The sequence below is a fragment of the Bos javanicus genome, chromosome 9, assembly GCF_032452875.1.
Source record: "Bos javanicus breed banteng chromosome 9, ARS-OSU_banteng_1.0, whole genome shotgun sequence".
Lineage (NCBI taxonomy): Eukaryota > Metazoa > Chordata > Mammalia > Artiodactyla > Bovidae > Bos > Bos javanicus.
This window is the reverse complement of record NC_083876.1, coordinates 40,851,051-40,871,931: the sequence shown is the minus strand read 5'-3', so window position 1 is coordinate 40,871,931 and position 20,881 is coordinate 40,851,051. Positions and strand designations below refer to the sequence as shown.

Below are 20,881 nucleotides of genomic sequence, written 5' to 3'. Positions count from 1 at the left end.
AAAGGGTGATATGGTCTTTGCACTAGTACAATGGTTTGATATGCAAATATAGAGCTCCCTTTATCTGTCTTTGAACTGAAGTTCATAAGCCCCTACTTCTTTCTTCAATTCCATGTCATTCAGCTATATTTAGAATTTAAAGTGGTGAATTTGAGATATAAAATCAATTACTTCAAGATCATCCCCCTTTACCTTTGTTTTAAATGCCTTCTTTTCACCTTGTTGGTGAGGGAAGGATTCTGCTCCAAGGTTATGGAGATGACCAAACACATAACTTTAAATACTGGACAAATGGGATCAACAGCAGTTTACTAGTTACGTATACTCATGGCCAAGGGGAACAGAACATTGCATATTCTGTTCCCCTTGGAACAGAACAGAATCTTCAAGGCCACAGAAGATTTGTACTTGTGAACAGAGTGAACAGCTAGGGGCTTGAGAGGCAGGCTTTGAGTATCAAAAGGATGTGGTGCCTATTGGAGGCACACAGGAGTATGTGCTTGGTTCATTCGAATAATTCTGTGGTCTGGAAGGGAACTGGAAACCACTGCTTGTGGCTGGATAAGCAGGAATTATACTTGGTCCCTGTGATAAGGAAAGTAAATAAACATAGGTCCCTATATTTGACTAGGGGACCTTCCCTCCATAGGGAGGGAAACTTGTAGTTAGGTCATTCAAGGCCCTCCCTGTTTTACCAGATGTCAAGGCAGCACTAATAATGGATCTTAGGCCTTATACCACACCTTCCCCTCCTTTATGCTTCTCAGAGGTGATCTAAGTTCTGGGGTACTTATAAGTCATCCTAGCAGTTGATGAGGAGTGGTACCTCACCCATCTCTATTCAACCCCAGATATCTTCTGGTTGGCCTGCTGCTCAGCACCCCGCTTGTGGGGTCTTAGGCACTCCCCAGGTCTTTCCTCAACACTTGATTATCTGCTAATCTCTGAGAGACTGCCTCACTCCCATCGGTGATAACATCTCCCTCAATCATTGCTAATCTCTTTTTTGATGTCTGTTTATGCATGACTTGATCCAAGTCTATGGAAGATTTAGGTAAAAGATCCTTTTGTCCTGGGGACCTTTTGGATCCCCTCAACTTATCCTGTTAGATAGCACTGGTCTAGAGGATAACTATCCTTCCCTTGAGAGCTGTGAATTGTGAGAGTGAAGGGCAGTGGTAAAGAAAAATGAATGAGGGATGATGCTGCTGAAGAAGAAACCTGTTGACATCTCCAAATGTTATCTTGCTACAAATTGGCTTGAAGAGAGTTTTGAGCTTTAGAAACTTGAGTAACTGCTTTTAATGAGATTGCTTTCCTGTTTTGGTAGACGAACATTTTTGGCAGCTGGAAATACTTCTGCCTACCAGTCTGTCATAGACGGCGTGTACCATGGGTTGCCATCACTGAGCAACTCTCCAATGAAGAGCATTTTTGCTTCCCAGCTCAGCCTACCACAACCACTGGATCCACAGAGCCTCCAGGTGTGTTGAGAGCTATTTTTGTACTGAGATGTGTTGAGAGCACATTTTGTAATAAAATGTGCATTGTGCATAGGAGGCTCTTCATGCCAAAGTACCCATTGGCCTTGGTAAGCTCCCCTTCACTCATACAGTAGAGAGGGCCCCTATAGCTTGCTGTTATTTCTAGTCAGGAGCTCTGTCTCCAAGCCGCTTAACAGGCTAATTGGGATAACAGATTATCTGCTCACAGCTGGTAGCAAAACCAACACCTGATCTCTTTCATGTAATAAATAATAATGATAGCAATTATGATACATAAATTAGGTCAGCAGCTGAGTTTTGAACAGCCCAATAACAGTATGTGTTATCAAATGTAATCCTGGCAACTATTATTGCTCCTAGGCACCAACTCTATTACCCACCTGCTACAACTAAAGAGATCAGACTGCTATGCAGTCCTGGCAACACTAGGTCACAAACTGTATTAGCTTTTTATGGCTTCAGAGCAAATTACCCCCAAATATAGCATATTTGATGCTTTTGAACTGTGGTGTTGGAGAAGACTCTTGAGAGTCCCTTGGACTGCAAGGAAATCCAACCAGTCCATTCTGAAGGAGATCAGCCCTGGGATTTTTTTGGAGGGAATGATGCTGAAGCTGAAACTCCAGTACTTTGGCCACCTCATGTGAAGAGTTGACTCATTGGAAAAGACTCTGATGCTGGGAGGGATTGGGGGCAGGAGGAGAAGGGGACAACAGAGGATGAGATGGCTGGATGGCATCACTGACTCGATGGACATGAGTCTGAGTGAACTCTGGGAGTTGGTGATGGACAGGGAGGCCTGGCATGCTGTGATTCATGGGGTCACAAAGAGTCGGACACGACTGAGCGACTGAACTGAACTGACTGAACACAATAGACATTCATTGTCTCATATAGTTTCTGAGGTTCATGAGTCTGGGCTCAGTTTAGTTGGGTAGTTCTGGCTCACAATCTCTCATGAGACTGTAGTCAAGGTCAAGGTGCTCCACCTCTTAGTGAAAACAGAATCAAAGAATTTGTGGACACTTTTTTTTTTTTTGCCATGTTACATGGCATTCAGGATCTTAGTCCTCTAACCAGGGATCAAACCCACACCCCCTGCAGTGGAAACTCAGAGTCTTAACCACTGGACCTCCAGGGAAGTCCCTGTGGACATATCTTTAAAATCACCTCACAGGCCCATATCTTTTGACTCCAAAACCTCCAACTTAATGTTTTTATGTTACAAAGCTAAGGCAAGTAATGCCAGCATCAATCCCATGTAAGTCTCACTCTTCTACCTTCCCTAGCTATAAGACAATGCTCTGGGCCCAAGCCTTGACCCTCATGAAGACCTGAAGACAGGATTGGATTGTGACTACTGGGCCTGCTCCTGTTGCCTTTGGGCATTGCCTGGCATTAAGTAGTTGCAGGTGTCCTGGATGCCTGCCATCTGCATCAACTTCAACTTTGAGAATTGTCTGAAGCCAGTACCAGGTCTGAAACTGTAGAATGGGATCAGATGGACAGGCCGACTCTATCCTGGGCTGCATGTCATGCCCCAGGGAGTAGGGATACCTTGGCTGTTGAACAGTGATGTGGAAAAGATGGAGGCCCATGTGTAATGTCATAGCATTGGTTTTGAGTTGTTGCCTAGAATTGGAGCACAGTGGTGATAAAGGACAAATATTTAAGGTTTGTAATACTGAAAAAAATTGAGTAAGTTTACTTTTGTTGATTATAAATGTGTATCATTGGTTTTATACTAGTCTGGGACTTCCAAACACTATTGCTGACTATTTACACTGAAACTTTAATACCTTTCTATGTTTAGTTGCTTTCTGAAAAATTAGTTTAAGAAACAAGATTATTACTCTCTCCTCTGCATCATCAGAGACTATTCATCAAGAACTATTTCTATATAATAGAGAAGTAATCCCATAATGTTTTAGTGTACAGATGAAGACATCTTATTCATATACAAATGCCTATTACTTGTGGACGTTATTATGCACCATTATTATATTTATTATTTGATTCTTTTAGGCATTTGTGCTGTTCCCTTGGAGAGCGTTTCTGGAAGATGGAGGACCATTTCCAGTTACAAGTAGCAGCCCAGATACCCTAGAATATCACATGCAGGTAAGATTGTTCTTCCTGCTTGTCACAGAGAGAACTGAATACAGATTGCAGAGCAGATGTCACTGCATCCGTAGGTCTAATCCTTCATACTCTAGCCAGTGGTGAATAATTTATTAATATGAGATAAGCAAGGTGTTTGTTTGATTATGAAGCTATAAACCCAGTACTGTGGGGTGAATCATGTGTTCTTATGACAGAAGAAAATCATGTTTGCAGCTGGAATCAGACTTGAATCAGCTGAAATTCTCCTGGCTAATAATGATCTCGGGGAGTGGTCATCCATTTCCGGTCACTCTCTGGGCCTCGTAGAGTAACTCCCAGACTGGCAGTTCAGAGATGTGTGACTCGTGACCCACCTACAGTGGCAGAAAGAGAACTCCTTAAGAGAACTCAGAAGGAGAATTTCTTTCAAATGTATGTTTCCCTCTGATTGTTCAAGCAAGTATTATTGTATTTTCATTTTTTAAAATAGAAAATACTTTAAAAAGTATTATCAACAACATGAAAATCAATGATGCATTTGCTTAAAAATAATGGGGAGGTGGGGAGTGATGAGGATGGGGCAGAACTGGCCATAGGTTGGTGGTTTTGGGACTGAGTGATGGGAAGTGTTCTGTTTGCCTTTGCATATGCTCAGAATTTTCCAAAAGTAAAGTTTTTTTTTTAAGTAAAATAGTAAAAATGGTTTAAAAATATTAATCAGAGTCCCCCACTTTGGGATATGGTTACAGATCATATTGGTTTTTCTCCTGTGTTTTCCCTGTGCTTACGTGTATCACACTATCCATACAACCGTATACAGACACCACCACCATAACGTTTGGGGAACTTGGACTTCCATACAGAGCCAAATGTCTAATATGTTCAAGGCGGATTTTGAACTAAAAATGTTACTCTGATTTTTATGGATTTTTTAAATAATTGAGAGCATGGGGCTTGTAAACACAACTACTCCTAGTTTTCTCCCCCCCAGGACCACGTGTAAAGGATACATAGAAGTGTTCAAAATGGGTGTTTTGGTTTGGTTTTGTTCCTTTTTGTTTTTAGCTATGCTTTTGTGGACTGAGTGGCCATGACCTCAAGGTGGCTCATGGAGAGCTGGCAGGCATGCAACTGCTAATGGAAGATGTTCTTCTGAGTAACTATCATACGATCATGGAGGGTCTCCCAGAACAGCAAGCCACACCAGACAAAAATACACAGGTATTCTTGGTGAACAGTCTACATACTTGACCAGTGGTGTGTTGTACTGAAGGACCTTTCTGTCTGGGAGATGGACTAGAGAGCTTCGTCTGTCCCATAGCCTCTCCCAGTGTCCCAGGACTGTGCTAATGCCACATGGGAGCAGCAGTGAAGCAGCAGTAGCCAGTCAGACCCTCTCCAAAGTGCTTTCTTTCACAGTAAATCCCATGATCAATGGTATATCAATTTCTTTTAATTTTAGAAGTACAACAGACATTAAGGAGGGGTGGTCCATTGAAACCAGTTTGAACAAATACTCCAACTGGCTGTTTTTCTTTGTGAGTCACACATTTAGGACTGGAGTTGGAAGGGTATGATAGAGGCTCCAGGTGAACAGCTCCAGCCTGGCTCCTGTCTTCATCACTCTGCTAGCTCATGGACTCCTAGGCAGGCACTCCCTTCTCCAGACATGTCCCTCTGAAGCTATAAGGTACCAGGAGCCTGTAGTCCCCCTAATATTATAGTTTGAAACAATTCTGCATATATCTGGAACCAGACAGATACTTGTGTGGACACAGGGTAAACTAGCCACTGCCCCATTTAAAGAGCCCCCTTTTCAGAGCCAAACTCTGCACCAGCCATTTCCATGTCCTTACCTTCCATCACTCCTTAAAAACTGCCCTCTGCCTTCTTTCTCATCTCACCACTGAGACTGCTCTCATCAAGAGCACCATGGACCTTGCCACTGAATCCCATAGATATGTCTCAGTCCCCTTACAACCTGACGCCTTAGCAGCATTTGAAACAGTGTGTCCTTCTTGAAGCCTGTCTGCCCTTAGCTTCTAAAGCACAGCTCTCTCCAGTCTTCCTCTGATGTCATGAGCCAGGCCTTCTCAGACTCCTCTGTCAACTCCCCTACCTCTGCTAATCCTGAAAATGTTATTTATTGGGTTCTGGCCCACTTCAACCACTGCCAGGGTTGCATTTTGACTTCCATGACTCTACCACTTTTGCCTTTGAGGGCTCATTTCTCCATTAAAAAATGTGAAGAGTTATAGCTTACAATTGTGTTAATATAAAGAAAATATATTAATATCATAAATTGTAGCATTTTATTCTACCTAAGCATTCTTTTTTCTGATTTTCAGTTCAGTTCAGTCACCCAGTCATGTCCAACTCTTTGCGACCCCATGAATCACAGCATGCCAGGCCTCCCTGTCCATCACCAACTCCCAGAGTTCACCCAAACTCATGTGCATCGAGTCGGTGATGCCATCCAGCTATCTCATCCTCTGTTGTCCCCTTCTCCTCCTGCCCCCAATCCCTCCCGGCATCAGGGTCTTTTCCAATGAGTCAGCTCTTCACATGAAGTGGCCAAAGTATTGGAGTTTCAGCCTCAGCATCAGTCCTTCCAATGAACACCCAGGACTGATCTCCTTTAGGATGGACTGTTTGGATCTCCTTGCAGTCCAAGGGACTCTCAAGAGTCTTCTCCAACACCACAGTTGAAAAGCATCAATTCTTCAGCACTCAGCTTTCTTCACAGTCCAACTTTCACATCCATACATGACTACTGGAAAAACCATAGCCTTGACTAGATGGACCTTTGTTGGCAAAGTAATGTCTCTGCTTTTGAATATGCTATCTAGGTTGGTCATAACTTTCCTTCCAAGGAGTAAGCATCTTTTAATTTCATGGCTGAAATCATCATCTGCAGTGATTTTGGAGCCCAGAAAAATAAAGTCTGACACTGTTTCCACTGTTTCCCCATATATTTGCCATGAAGTGATGGGACCAGATGCCATGATCTTAGTTTTCTGAATGTTGAGCTTTAAGCCAACTTTTTCACTCTCCTCTTTCACTTTCATCAAGAGGCTGTTTAGCTCCTCTTCACTTTCTGCCATAAGGGTGGTGTCATCTGCATATCTGAGGTTATTGATATTTCTCCCAGCAATTTTGATTCCAGCTTGTGCTTCTTCCAGCCCAGCGTTTCTCATGATGTACTCTGCATAAAAGTTAAATAAGCAGGGTGACAATATACAGCCTTGACATACTCCTTTTCCTATTTGGAACCAGTCTGTTGTTCCGTGTCCAGTTACTGTTGCTTCCTGACCTGCATACAGGTTTCTCAAGAGGCAGGTCAGGTGGTCTGGTATTCCCATCTCTTTCAGAATTTTCCACAGTTTATTTTGATCCACACAGTCAAAGGCTTTCTGATTTTAAAAGAATTTAAAACATTTCGTGGGCCCTAAGCATTTCTGTGTCTAGTCAATAAGTTGGCCCTGAACACTATTAATAGAACATTATCAATTAATAATGTCTATGATTGAGATCTATTCAGAGTGCTTTATTAATTTCTTTAATTCTCACAATAATCCCATGAGGTAGGTACTATCATTATTCTCATTATATAGATAGGAATACCAACTCACAAAGGTTAAATGATATGCCTAAAGTCATTTGCCAAGAGAGAAAAGAAACCCAGGTTCCAGCCTAACAGTCTGGCCCTGGAGCTCCCTCATATTCACCTTCTTTCATTTTGTCAAAAACACTATGCTCTCTCCTCAGTACCTTCATGCAAACCAGCCTCCCTGGTGGAAAACTTCCCTCTCTTCCCACTCTCTACTTCTTCATGTAATTAACTCCTATTTATCATTCAGATTTCAGCTTCCAAACACTCTTTTAGAAGCTTTATCTGATCTCCCACCTTTGGGCCAATGCCCCTCTGTGCCAGAAAGGGTGCACCTGCTGTAAGTAACTACTCATGACGTAAACTACAAAGTGTATGAACCTTTCAAAGCAAGTCTAGAAGGAGGCAGTTCACATTGGTGGAGGCAGCTGTGCCATCCTGGGTGTGTCAGCAGAATGTCTCCCTCATTCTTATAAGGTGAAGATAAGAGTGAAAAAGCTTTCCCCTTAAGGGGCTTTGTCTTTTTGTCAAGGAGGGAAATCTTTTCCAGACAATTCCAATAGACTTTTCTTGTCTCTCACTGGCTAAAACTGAGTCACAAGTACATATCAGGCCAATTAGTGGAAAAGGAAGTGTGTTTAGATGTGCCATCTGAATTCCATAACAGGAGTCAGTGCTTCTCCTAGAAGGAGCATTTACAAAGGTGGATATAGACCAAGTAATACCAAGACCAAGAAGCGTGCTAGGCTTTTTGGTCCTTCTTTTTTCCCTCTTTTGGCCCTGTTTCCGATAGATTATCATCTTTCCCTGACCTCCTAGTCTCCTCTGCCTTGTTCTTTATCCTGTCTCCTGTCCCTTCACCCATTCTGCAAAGCTTAGGAAGAGGTGACTTCTCTTAATAGGTACGTTTGCTTTAAAATTATTGTTTATTTTAATTAGTTTTATTTTATGATTGGTTCTATTTAGTAACATTTCAATGTTCATAGATAGTGGGCAGCACTGAAATTTACACTGCCCATGACCTAGGACTCTAGGTTTCCTGCCCCAGCTGTGTCACCAGTTCTGTGACCTTTTAGACTTCCATCTCTAAGACTCCCAAGGGGATGGATTAGCTCAGGGCCTTTATTTTATTTTTTTAAATGTTTATTTATTTGGCTGCATTGGTTCATGTGATCTTTGCTGTGTCATGTGGGATCTTTCATTACAGCGCACAGACTCTAGCTGTGGCATGCAGGCTTTGTTGCTCCACAACACATGGTATCTTAGTTCCCTGACCAGGGATAGAACCAGCATTGCCTGTACTACAAGCCAGTTTCTTAGCCCTGGACCACCAAGGAAGTCCCAGCTCAGGGCGGCAGGAGCTTGGGGCTTTTTGAGTGGAGGGGTCCAACTGTATGGCCTGTAGGCTGCCCCCTCCTTGTCACAGTGCTTGGCCCTGGTCTGTTGGATATCTTGGGTCACTGAGTAAGATTTCATTTGCATAAGTTTCTGAGGATGAGCTAAATCCAGAAGTGCATGCATTAGCTGATTGTTGAGGAGGTAGACTACTAGGTGGAGGGCTTGCCAGATACTGGCAGGAGCTCACTCTTCCCTGGGACTTGCCCGTCAGTTCTTCTTCTGACCAACTCTCTTTCTGGCAGCCTCACCTCCACCCCACCCCATATGTTAATAGCACTGATCTAGGGTCCAGTTACACCCCAGTGGTGGTTCTTCCTGTTCATGGCCAGGAAGCTTGAGTGTCCAAGGTGCTGTTACCTGAATGTCCTCTGATCCAAGTCTTTCCCTATTACTGAGATACTGTTTTCAGGTCATGGGTGAGATACAGGTCCCCATTCTGTCTGTCATTCTCTGGGTAGCCCTGGCCTTAGTACCACTGATGTAAAGGAGATCAGGGACCTGAAAACCTTGTTCCCTCCACATCCTCCAAGGCTTACAGCAGCCCCTCAACCAGCACTTGTTTAAGGAAACACCAATGAATGAATGAACAAATCATGATTTTAAAGTAAAATTGTCTATTGAATCATAAATTCAAATCAAGTGACATATTCTCTGCCTAAATTTTAGAGGACAGAAGGAGGAATGGAGAAGGCAATGGCACCCAACTCCAGTACTCTTGCCTGGAAAATCCCATGGACGGAGGAGCCTAGTAGGCTGAAGTCCATGAGGTCGCTAAGAGTCGGACACGACTGAGCGACTTCACTTTCACTTTCATTTTCATGCATTGTAGAAGGAAATGGCAACCCACTCCAGTGTTCTTGCCTGGAGAATCCCGGGGACGGGGGAGCCTGGTGGGCTGCCGTCTATGGGGTCGCACAGAGTCGGACACGACTGAAGCGACTTAGCGGCAGCAGTAGCAGGAGGAATAGGAGATAAGATAAACCTAAGTTTCCATTTCCTTACCCATAAAATGGATAAAATCTTCAATTTACAATTATAATATAGCTCTACCATGACGGGCTGTTGAATCTTGAGTGTGTTGAAGAATGCTTTTCAAAACGCAGAGGCTAAACGTGAAAGGCTCAATTTATCAAAGACAGATAAAAATGTTAGCACCCAAGTAAAAAAGTTTTAAAAGTCAGTGGTTCATGACTCAAGCAGAAATTTTAAATGGAGACATTTCTCTCCTCTCTGAATACTACCTGTGTTCAGGAAGGATGCTTATCCTCCCTAAGTTCTACATGTGCTATTGGCCTGTAGACCATTCCTCCTGGGGTGAAGAGTCATTCTTCCAAGACTTCACTGTGCATGAGCTGCATGTAGAAGGTTATCTTGTAGCGGTCTATGATGAATGAGGAAGAATTTCTGTAATGCTTTCAGCTAGATTTGTCCAGAGTGCCAGGACTCAGAAGTCAGTTCCAAAGCAGCCCAAAGGCCTCCAAGCTGCTGGGCGGCCCATGTGATGCAGTGATGTCCCTTGCTTTGCTGAGATCATTTCTGGTGCTGTGGAAGCAACTGGAAGTTCTAAAGGAGCACTGGGGCCAACTCAAGCTCCAAGTCCAGGACATCAACTCTCCCTCTATCCACAAACAGTTCTCGGAGCTCTATGGGTGAGTGTTGCTCAGGGGGAAATTCATGTGGAGGAGTGGAACCTGGGGTCTGGCAGATTACTGCCCTTGCTCTGAGGGTGACATTTGGTCCTTGAATCTGGTATACCTGGCCCCACTGATCGCCAAGGAAACTGGGCAGTGTGTCTGTCCATCAACAGTGCTTTCCAGGAAAAGCTGAGTTCTGTAGACTGCAGGCAAAGCACTGGATTCCACTGAGCAACACTTTATATCATTTACCCAGACTTCTGGCCCTGGAAACGTGTGCTTCTGAAGTGTCCCTTCAGTACTGACTCTAAGCGTTTTAGCTCGTAGGATCCCAGCGAGTATTGAGTAGGGAGTGCCGCTGCTGTGACCTCCTCCCCACTCTCTGCCACGTTGGACTTATGTCTAATGAGTCTTTGAGCACTTCACCGTCACAGCTGGGGTACAGTATGGTGCAGTGTGAGGTGTTCAGTCTGTGGCCCATGTTGTTTTTTCAGCTTCAAGAGCTGGCTGGGATGCCTTAGCTGGCAGGAAAGGCAGGTGGCCTCTGCCATGTGTCTGTTACCAAACAAGCATTCACTAAGCACCCACCCACCATGCTAGACCACACTGAGGACCCTAAGGCCCACTTTGGTGGCCTAATACAAATTGTCTGTCTTATGAGTTATGATAGTCAGCTTTCCTGGTAAATAGAGAATGAGAAGACATGTCAGTATTTTGAAGAACAAAGAAATTAAATGTGCCAATGAGAAAAGGCCTTGGGATTTAATATTGACTAAGGGAGTGGCAACTATGGTAAATTTAGATGTTGATGTGAGTGTCTATGACAAGTTGGGAGGTTTATGCATGATGACAGGAAACAGAACATGAGCGAAAAGAATTGTCAGAAAATCTAAAAGAGAAAAAAAATGTTTGTTTGCTAATTTCTGTTGCTCTTCTTTAATAGAACTGATATTCTCTACCCCAGCATGAAAGCTATAGCTAGGCGGATGGGGAAAGAAGATGAATTTGAAGAAATTTTAATAACTAGTCAGTCTATTCTTCCCCCCAAAGGAGCTTCAGAAATCGAAATAAAAACTCAACAGGTATGTAGAAGCTATTTTGAACTTGGCTTGAAAATCTGCGTTATGGCATTAGCATGTAAACCTACGGCTATACCCAAGTGGTGTTTTTCTTCTAGAAGTTAAGTGTAAATTGAGGGTTTGTAAATTGTTGAACAGACTCTAAGGAAGCTGAAGTGTTTAAAGGTATGTGGGGCTTTGATTAAGCAAATAGCTAACCTTAATGTCTCAGTTCTATAATTCTAGGTTTTCATATTCTTATTTTCCTCAAATTAAAGTGCACCACCACAAAAAAGACAACAGAAAACATAACCACTAGCATCTTAACCATAAAGTTCAGCACACAAGTATCCTCTCACCCCAACACACGCTCACAGAACTAGAATATTTAAAATAGCTTCTGCGATTGTTTTTCTGAGAATAAGACAACATAATTTATGTACTAGTCTGTTTGGTGTGTGTTGATGGTTTGTGGAGGGGTTGTTTTTCCAACTGTTTGTTCCCTTTGGTCCTGGGACACAGGCTGTCCTGGCTGTGCTTATTGTAACAGGGAACAAAGACTCTAGCTGCATGGGTGTAACTACAGAGATACATGTCCGCTAAGCATCCAGGAGAACTCAGCACCGCCCCTTCTCCACACACACCCCAGTCCCATGACCATTGCTTACCCTTTTGAACTCTGCTTCCTCTCTAGCACCAGGGGTCCTCTGACAGGGAGAAACATGGGCTTTGCAAGCATAAAGGGTAGAGTAAGGGCTCATGGGTATTGGAACAAAGTTTTCTCTTGGTTGTATATGGATTAATATCTTCTTGTGAAATCCTCCTTGGTATCTAAATTGAGTTTCAGACTTTTGCGCTTTTTATAAAACAGGTCATGAAATTCCTGGCCATATTTAGAGACTCCAAAACATAAGAGATCACTTCAGACACTGAGCACTTTGCAATTCAGCAGAACCTGGTAAAAAAGGGTTGTATTTTATCAACTGAGATATGAGCCAGGAAGAAGAGATATTTGTCTCCAAAAAGATGCCTCTACCCCACTTGGGAACCTCAAAAAAAGAAATCCTTTCTTCTTCCTCAGTAGAGAGTAGCTAAAGGACAGGACCCAGCCCAAGGCACTTATGTAAGAATTTAGGAGCCTGGAGTATAAACTAATAGTGAAGAGTAACTCTCATACTGTTTACTCTAGCTTCAGAAACTTCTGGAAAATCTTGAAATTCATATGATCCAGGAGGTATTAAAGAAAGTTAACAGAGAGATAACACTGGTTGTATCAGAAAAGTCCAAGGAGCAGCATACTCTCCCTACAGGTAAAGTATGTTTATTACTTTAGAAAATAACATTTTAATTATTTTTCCTAATTATAAAAGCAATCCATGTATCTATCCATATTCATGGAAAAACAAAAACACTGCGATGCCCAGAAAATAGTATCTAAAAGTTATTTATTTATATTATTTTTGGCTTCCCTGGGTCTTCATTGCTGCGGGAGCTCTAGTGGTCTCGGCTTGTAGGCTCCAGAGAGAGAGCTCAGTGGCTGTGGCTCACAGGCTCAGTGGCTCCACAGTGTGTGGGATCTTCTTTGACGAGGGATCAAACCGGTGTCTCCTGCATTGGTGGGCGGATTCTTTACCACTGGGCCACCAGGGGAGTTCAAATAAGTACTTTTTAAAAATTTTTATTGAAGTATAGTTGATTTGCAATGTTGTATCTGTATCTGGTGATTCAGTTATGTATATTCTTTATCAGATTGTTTTCCATTGTAGTTTGTTAACTAAATATTGAATATAGTTACCTGTGCTCAGAGAGGAGTACTTTTCATGTTTTGAAGAATATATATTCTTCACTTACAGGGCTTTTAGAGAACATCTGTAAACTTCAGTCTCTTCTGATTAACTCCTAACTGAAATAAAGAATAAAGTTGAAATGGAGGAAATACATGAAGCTTTTTCTTTTATATATATATATATATAAATGTATATAAATATCTGTCTTAGAAATACACGTACTTAGGGTGGGAAGGCAATCAAAATTGTTTCCTTTCATCTGAGGTCCAAAGTCAGTAGGACTTCATGGGCAAGTGACCCGTGCACGCTCATGGGACTCCCACAGGGGAACCTGGGGTTTAATGCTCTATTGGTGCCATCTTGACACGCTTTATTTTAACCTAGAATTTGTATTCTGTCAGTGATGTCCAGTGAACCATTGGAGTAAGCACCAAAGGCTTGGTGCCTGGGCTCACAGTCCCACCTCCTGCTGCCTCCCCACCTTGCCAGGAGGAGTTCTCTGCCCAATCCTCTGCTCTCTGACACCCCAGCATCACTAACCTCCCCCTCACCATCCCCATCCAGCAGTTGCTGCCACTCCCCACACCAGTGGGGGCCTGAGCATGGTGAGGGCATGTGTGGGGCATGTGTACCTGGCAGCATCTCAGGGACTCCATACTGACAGCACTGTGGTGTGTTTGATGAGCGACTTAGTCAAAGTGAGCTTGCTGCCCATCCCTGTGTACCTGGAATATCCCAGGGCAGAGGATGCAGTACCCTTGGGGTTGCCCATCCATGGTGGATAGGAGCGATGGGCCAGTGGGAAGAGGAGACACCTGGCTTAACTTCTTTGCCCCTGGCTAGGGCATGAAGCCTCAGTCCAGTAGCTGGTAGACCATGTGTATTCATGCCCCCATCACAGGGCAGGGGCCCTGATGGCTATGAAGGTTGTACTTGCCCTGCCAGCATCCCCAAGCCAGGGAGTTCAACATTAAAACAAAAACACCATGACAGGTCAAGAGAAAGACTGCAGAAGAAAGAAAAACACTTTATATTTTGGTACCTTTAATGGTACAAAACACCTTTTTCCTGTGTTTTGAACAAGCCTGAATTTTTATTTTTAATGGGGCACCATAGATTGTGTGACTGGTCCTCTCTGAACTACAGTGTCTGTTCCTAACTCCTACTAATTCTTTAGGAAAATCCCCGATTTTTGAGCTAAGGAGAATTGTCTGACTGACAAAATTAATTAGGGTTTCCTTTTGAGACAAGGTCCACAGACATTGTAATGTTAATTAATAACCTCTGTCCTCACTAAGACACTGTGGTTTTCTCAGTGCTTCAAGTAACTGGATTCTGCAAGCAGGACTTGGGGAAAGGCTGGGCAGCAAGAGGGGAAGCCCCACTAACTGAGTATCTCTGAATGTCACCAGACAGCCAAGTGTGATTGAGCTCCAGTTACAGAGCATTTAAGAAGACACAAAGCCCCTGTTGTTGATGCTGTGTTTGCTGCATCTAGGCAGCTTCCTTCTGAGTCCTTGGAGAAAATCCACAAGCATGCAGCAGGTGCAGCCATCTGCATGATTTAGGGCTGCGGTTCTTATGAGACGGCCAGGTGGGGGCCCCAGGGAGGAAGTGTCCTTGCTTTGCGGCTGTGCTGGGTGTTGGCTTGTGCAGGGTGCTCATCAGCTGTGCTTGGAAAGGGCCTTCAGTCAGGAGCTGGTGCGAGTCAGGCAAAGGGGAGGGGGAGAGTTATTTTTAATGGTGGTAAGGTTGACATTACCAAACCTTACTCTGGCTAGAATATACTGGCCAATTCTAAAGTTTTGTTCAGATTTTGTACTCATAAGATTTTAAAAATAAACAGCAGTAGTGAGAGTGTTTTGTTATTGCTGATTTTGTTTGGGGTCTGTTCAGCATGCTTTGGTGTGAAGGCCTGGGTCTCCTCCTCTGCTGAGTGTCCCCCAGTACAAGTGATGGAGTCCCCACTGTGTACCAGGGGTGCTTTTATATTCTGAGACCTCTGTGGGCTGGGTCTCACGGAAGAGGAGGATGGTAAAACCTTGGAAATCTCACTCACCTATTGCTCATCTCAGCAGTAGGAAGCAGCCATAGTGAACTGGGGCTTCCAACAGGGCCTGCTTTTTCATGCAGTGATCACGCTTTGTGGTCAGGGCTAGCTTGACAGGGGGCATCACAGGCTTGAATATCTCTCCTGTTTACTTCCCTCCTCCCCACCTTGTCTGGAACTTAATCTTTTTATAAGCTTCTGAATGAGCTTCCAGTTTGTCTGAGAGCATCTGAAAATGTCACAGCCACACCTAGTTCTTGGTAGTTTGTGTTCCCACTGAGAGCAATCAAAAGCAGCCCCAGGCATCCTCGCTCAGCCTCAGGGCTTGCTTAACAGAGAGATAGGCTCCACTGATTCAAAGAGGCTCTGCATTCCCCATCTTTGACGTTTTGGCATTGAAGTAACTTTTAATTGACTTTCTCAATTTCTCTGAGCAGTTATAAGACCAGCAGTCTCCAGAGTAGAGACATATAGCCCAGGGATGGGGGAAGAAAATACTAGAATTTCTGAATAGATTAAGTCCATACATAAGAAATACATGTTACACTCTATAGTAAGGTGTCCTAACGTGACCATGGGGAGGCAGTCCACAAGAGAATAATAAGAAATGATAGAGTTGACAGTTTTAATCCTAGTACATGCTTATCTTCAGTCACATTATGAGGTTTAAAAAGATAAATTAATCACATCTAAGAAGTCAGACAAAAATTTTTTTAAGTCAAAGAAACTATTGGGAATGTGCATTGAGATTCACTCTCACTGTTGGTGAATCGCACCCTATATACAGCATGTTTTGCAATATTAGCCAGTGATAGTACTAGAGATAGTTATGAATACATAAACAGACATATGTTAAAGGTGAGTCAACAAAAATGCTTTTCTCGAAAGAAGCACAATCAAAACATCTGGGAGAACGTGGGCCGAGTCAGCATTTCCCCAGCAGTGTGCCCTAGAATACTAACTCCTCAACATGTTAATGCAGTAGTTCTCCCAACCACAGACTCATGGATTACCTGAATCTTTCCATTGTCTGGGTAATGCAAGCCAGCAAGGTGCTCACTAATTACAGCCTTTGGGTTGCATATGTTTACCTAGCATCACTGGTCATTGTTTGCTCCAAACCTGTTTGTGCCAGTTTTACTTGTCATTGTGTTTGAGTAATTTAATTATTATGTAAACTAATGAAATAGTACAAAAAGAAAGATCTGTTCTATAAAAACTAAATTGAAATAAATTGTGGTACATCCAGTCAATGGAATATTACTAAACAGTAAAAAGAAATGAGTTATCAAATCATGAAAAGACATGAAGGAAACTTAAATGCGTATTATTAAGTGAAAGAAGTCAACTTGAAAAGACTACATATTGTGTGATTCCAACTATGTGACATTCAAGAAGAGACAAAATTATGGAGCCAGTACAAAGATCAGTGGTCAATAGCAGTTGAGAGAGAAGAGGAGAAGGAATAAACAGAGCACAGAGGATTTTTAGGGCCATGAAACTATTCTGTATGATACTATAATAGTGGATACATGCTAGTATACATTCGTCAAATCCATAGTTTCACAAGAGTGAAGCATAACGTACACTGTGGACTTTGGATGACAAGGTTGTATCAATGTAGGTTCATCAGTTGTAGCAAGTGTACCCACTGGTGTGGGATGTTGATAGGGAGGCTGTGTGTTTTGAGTGAGGGTGCAGGGGATTTGTGGGAACTCTCTGAACTGTCCAGTTATTCTGTGAACCTACAACTTCTTTAAAAAAACAAAGCATCAGGCATTTGGGTTGTTTCATGGTCTTTAAAATTTATCTCCATAAAAAGAAACCAAAACACACACACACACAATTGTAGACCACACGCTTGTATTATGATTTATGGTACAGAATTCCAATGAGTGGGCGCATACAAAGAAAAAGCCTAGAGTCTATGTTAGAAGATTGACAAATGTTTGTATATTTGTGAATTTTTTAATTTAAAAATTTTTAGATAGTGCATGTCATTTTTAAAGCATTCCCTGGTTTAACAGACTTTTTATGATTGACCAACCAACTCTTACTCTTGATTGCCTTGGACAGGAGGATTTCTACTCGCTGGGCTCAGGGAAGAAGGTAAGGGTTTTATTAGCTTTTAAAAAGTGTTTGGGAAACTGAGAGTAAACAATGTTAGAAAGGTCCCCTTACTCCAGACCTTCTCAGAGCCTTTACTGTGCCACTGTGTATTGTGAATCTTCAGAGAGAGCATGGAATGTTCTTTGAATCTATATGACCACAGAACCTTGGGAATATCTTTCGTCAACTCAAAGAACTAGTGTTCTGGGCAGCATTTTGAGAAGCAAAGGAGTACAGAATTCATACATGTGCTTGAAGCAATAAGGCTTTCAACCTACCCGCTCCCCACCACCACCACCCTGCTGGTCAAGAGAACAGCCGTGATTCTTGGCACTTGTGTGCCTTCGGTTCTGCCTTGGCTCAGGACACAGGGGCTGCTCAGGCACAGTGAGTTTGTGGTCGTGTTAGAGAAGTGCGGGACTGTGTGCTTAGTCATGTCTGACTCTTTGCGACCCTGTGGACTGTAGCCCATCAGGCTTCTCTGTGCATGGGATTCTCCAGGCAAGAATACTGGAGTGGGTTGCCACTCCTTCTCCAGGGGTTAGAGAAGTGAAGTGCTGCCAAATCAAGGTGCCCTTCCTAGAGGAAAGGGGCTATATGGGGGGGTGGGGCAGATGGGGTGCTCAGAGAAGAGAGGGGAAGTGGTTTGGCCACCAGGAAGTCAAAGTTTCCTTCAGTCATATGACCTGGGAACAGAGTAAAAGGGAAGAAAAAGCCCTAATTGAACCCCTAGTATGCTATCTCCCTCCCGCGTCCACATTTCTTCTTAGAGAAGCCACGGCCACACACACACACACCAAAAATAAAACACATTTGGAGACCACAAACACCACCTGGCCAGGAAGTGCTTCTCTTGGATGGTCTTCTCACCCTGACTCCTGCACACAGAGGCAGATGCATGCCTGAACTTGAACTCAGGAGGAAGAAGCATGCTGGGAAGATTTCTCAAACGTTTAGTAAATAGAATATTTCCCCCTCAGCTAGTTCAGTTCAGTTCAGTTGCTCAGTCGTGTCTGACTCTTTGCAACCCCATGAATCACAGCACGCCAGGCCTCCCTGTCCATCACCAACTCCTAAAGTTTGCCCAAACTCATGTCCATCGAGTCGGTGATGCCATCCAGCTATCTCATCCTCTGTCGTCCCCTTCTCCTCCTGCCCCCAATCCCTCCCAGCATCAGTCTTTTCCAATGAGTCAACTCTTCGCATGAGGTGGCCAAAGTATCGGAGTTTCAGCTTCAACATCAGTCCTTCCAATGAACACCCAGGACTGATCTCCTTTAGGATGGACTGGTTGGATCTCCTTGCAGTCCAAGGGACTCGCAAGAGTCTTCTCCAACACCACAGTTGAAAAGCATCAATTCTTCGGTGCTCAGCTTTCTTCACAGTCCAACTCTCACATCCATACATGACCACTGGAAAAACCATGGCTTTGACTAGATGGACCTTTGTTGGCAAAGTAATGTCTCTGCTTTTCAATATGCTATCTAGGTTGGTCATACTTTCCTTCCAAAGAGTAAGCGTCTTTTAATTTCATGGCTGAAATCACTATCTTCAGTGATTTCGGAGCCCCAAAAATAAAGTCTAACACTGTTTCCACTGTTTCCCCATCCACCAGATGCCATGATCTTAGTTTTCTGAATGTTAAGCTTTAAGCCAACTTTTTCACTCCTCTTTCCCTTTCATCAAGACGCTGTTTAGTTCCTCTTCACTTTCTGCCATAAGGGTGGTGTCATCTGCATATCTGAGGTTATTGATATTTCTCCCAGCAATCTTGATTCCAGCTTGTGCTTCTTCCAGCCCAGCGTTTCTCATGATGTACTCTGCATAGAAGTTAAATAAGCAGGGTGACAATATACAGCCTTGACGTACTCCTTTTCCTATTTGGAACCAATCTGTTGTTCCATGTCCAGTTCTAACTGTGGCTTCCTGACCTGCATATAGGTTTCTCAAGAGGCAGCTCAGGCGGTCTGGTATTCCCATCTCTTTCAGAATTTTCCACAGTTTATTGTGATCCACACAGTCAAAGGCTTTGGCATAGTCAATAAAGCAGAAATAGATGTTTTTCTGGAATTCTCTTGCTTTTTCCATGATCCAGCGGATGTTGGCAATTTGATCTCTGGTTCCTCTGCCTTTTCTAAAACCAGCTTGAACATCTGAAAGTTCACGGTTCACATATTGCTGAAGCCTGGCTTGGAGAATTTTGAGCATTACTTTACTAGCGTATGAGATGAGTGCTATTGTGCGGTAGTTTGAGCATTCTTTGGCATTGCCTTTCTTTGGAATTGGAATGAAAACTGACCTTTTCCAGTCCTGTGGCCACTGAGTTTTCCAAATTTGCTGGCATATTCAGTGCACACTTTCATAGCATCCTCTTTCAGGATTTGAAGTAGCTCAACTGGAATTCCATCACCTCCACTAGCTTTGTTCGTGGTGATGCTTTCTGAGGCCCACTTGACTTCACATTCCAGGATGTCTGGCTCTAGGTGAGTGATCACACCATTGTGATTATCTGGGTAGTGAAGATCTTTTTTGTACAGTTCTTCTGTGTATTCTTGCCACCTCTTCTTAATATCTTCTGCTTCTGTTAGGTCCATACCATTTCTGTCCTTTATCGAGCCCATCTTTGCCTGAAATGTTCCCTTGGTATCTCTAATTTTCCTGAAGAGATCTCTAGTCTTTCCCATTCTGTTGCTTTCCTCTATTTCTTTGCATTGATCGCTGAGGAAGGCTTTCCTATCTCTCCTTGCTATTCTTTGGAACTCTGCATTCAAATGGGAATATCCTTCCTTTTCTCCTTTGCTTTTTGCTTCTCTTCTTTTCACAGCTATTTGTAAGACCTCCTCAGACAACCATTTTGCTTTTTTGCATTTCTTTTCCATGGGGATGGTCTTGATCCCTGTCTCCTGTACAATGTCACAAACGTCCATCCATAGTCCATCAGCCATTCTGTCTATCAGATCTAGTCCCTTAAATTTATTTACACTTCCACTGTATAATCATAAGGGATTTGATTTAGGTCATACCTGAATGGTCTACTGATTTTCCCTACTTTCTTCAATTTAAGTCTGAATTTGGCAATAAGGAGTTCATGGTCTAGCCTCAGTCACCTCCCGGTCTTATTTTTGCTGACTGTATAGAGCTTCTCCATCTTTGGCTGCAAAGAATATGATCAATCTGATTTCAGTATTGACCATCTGGTGATGTCCATGTGTAGAGTCTTCTCTTGTGTTGTTGGAAGAGGGTGTTTGCTATGACCAGTGCATTCTCTTGGCAAAACTCTATTAGCTTTTGTCCTGCTTCATTTTGTACTCCTAGGCCAAATTTGGAGAAGGCAATGGCAACCCACTCCAGTACTGTTGCCTGGAAAATCCCATGGATGGAGGAGCCTGGTGGGCTGCAGTCCGTGGGGTCGCTGGGAGTCGGACACAACTGAGCGACTTCACTTTCACTTTTCACTTTCATGCATTGGAGAAGGAAATGGCAACCCACTCCAGTGTTCTTACCTGGAGAATCCCAGGGACGGCAGAGCCTGGTGGGCTGCTGTCTATGGGGTCGCACAGAGTCGGACACAACTGAAGCAACTTAGCAGCAGCAGCAGCAGCAGGCCAAATTTGCCTGTTACTCCAG

The 20,881-nt window shown here is 43.3% G+C and overlaps 1 protein-coding gene and 1 long non-coding RNA gene across 4 annotated transcripts in view; one reads left to right on the top strand and one right to left on the bottom strand.

Moving 5' to 3' along the window:
- LOC133253853 (coiled-coil domain-containing protein 162-like) overlaps positions 1–20,881 on the top strand; it is a 153,836-nt gene that overhangs the window by 97,938 nt on the left and 35,017 nt on the right. For all 3 annotated transcript variants that reach the window (XM_061427613.1, XM_061427612.1, XM_061427610.1), the window contains exons 21-26: positions 1,331–1,484; positions 3,531–3,626; positions 4,674–4,829; positions 10,036–10,265; positions 11,194–11,332; positions 12,498–12,618. In XM_061427613.1, the coding sequence (XP_061283597.1) occupies positions 1,331–1,484; positions 3,531–3,626; positions 4,674–4,829; positions 10,036–10,265; positions 11,194–11,332; positions 12,498–12,618 (896 nt within the window). The remainder of the gene's footprint in view (positions 1–1,330; positions 1,485–3,530; positions 3,627–4,673; positions 4,830–10,035; positions 10,266–11,193; positions 11,333–12,497; positions 12,619–20,881) is intronic.
- On the bottom strand, positions 12,575–15,253 carry LOC133253860 (uncharacterized). The gene is made up of 3 exons (XR_009738478.1): positions 15,155–15,253; positions 13,104–13,211; positions 12,575–12,943 (listed from the first exon to the last, which is right to left on the bottom strand). It is a non-coding gene; the product is annotated as an uncharacterized LOC133253860 (long non-coding RNA).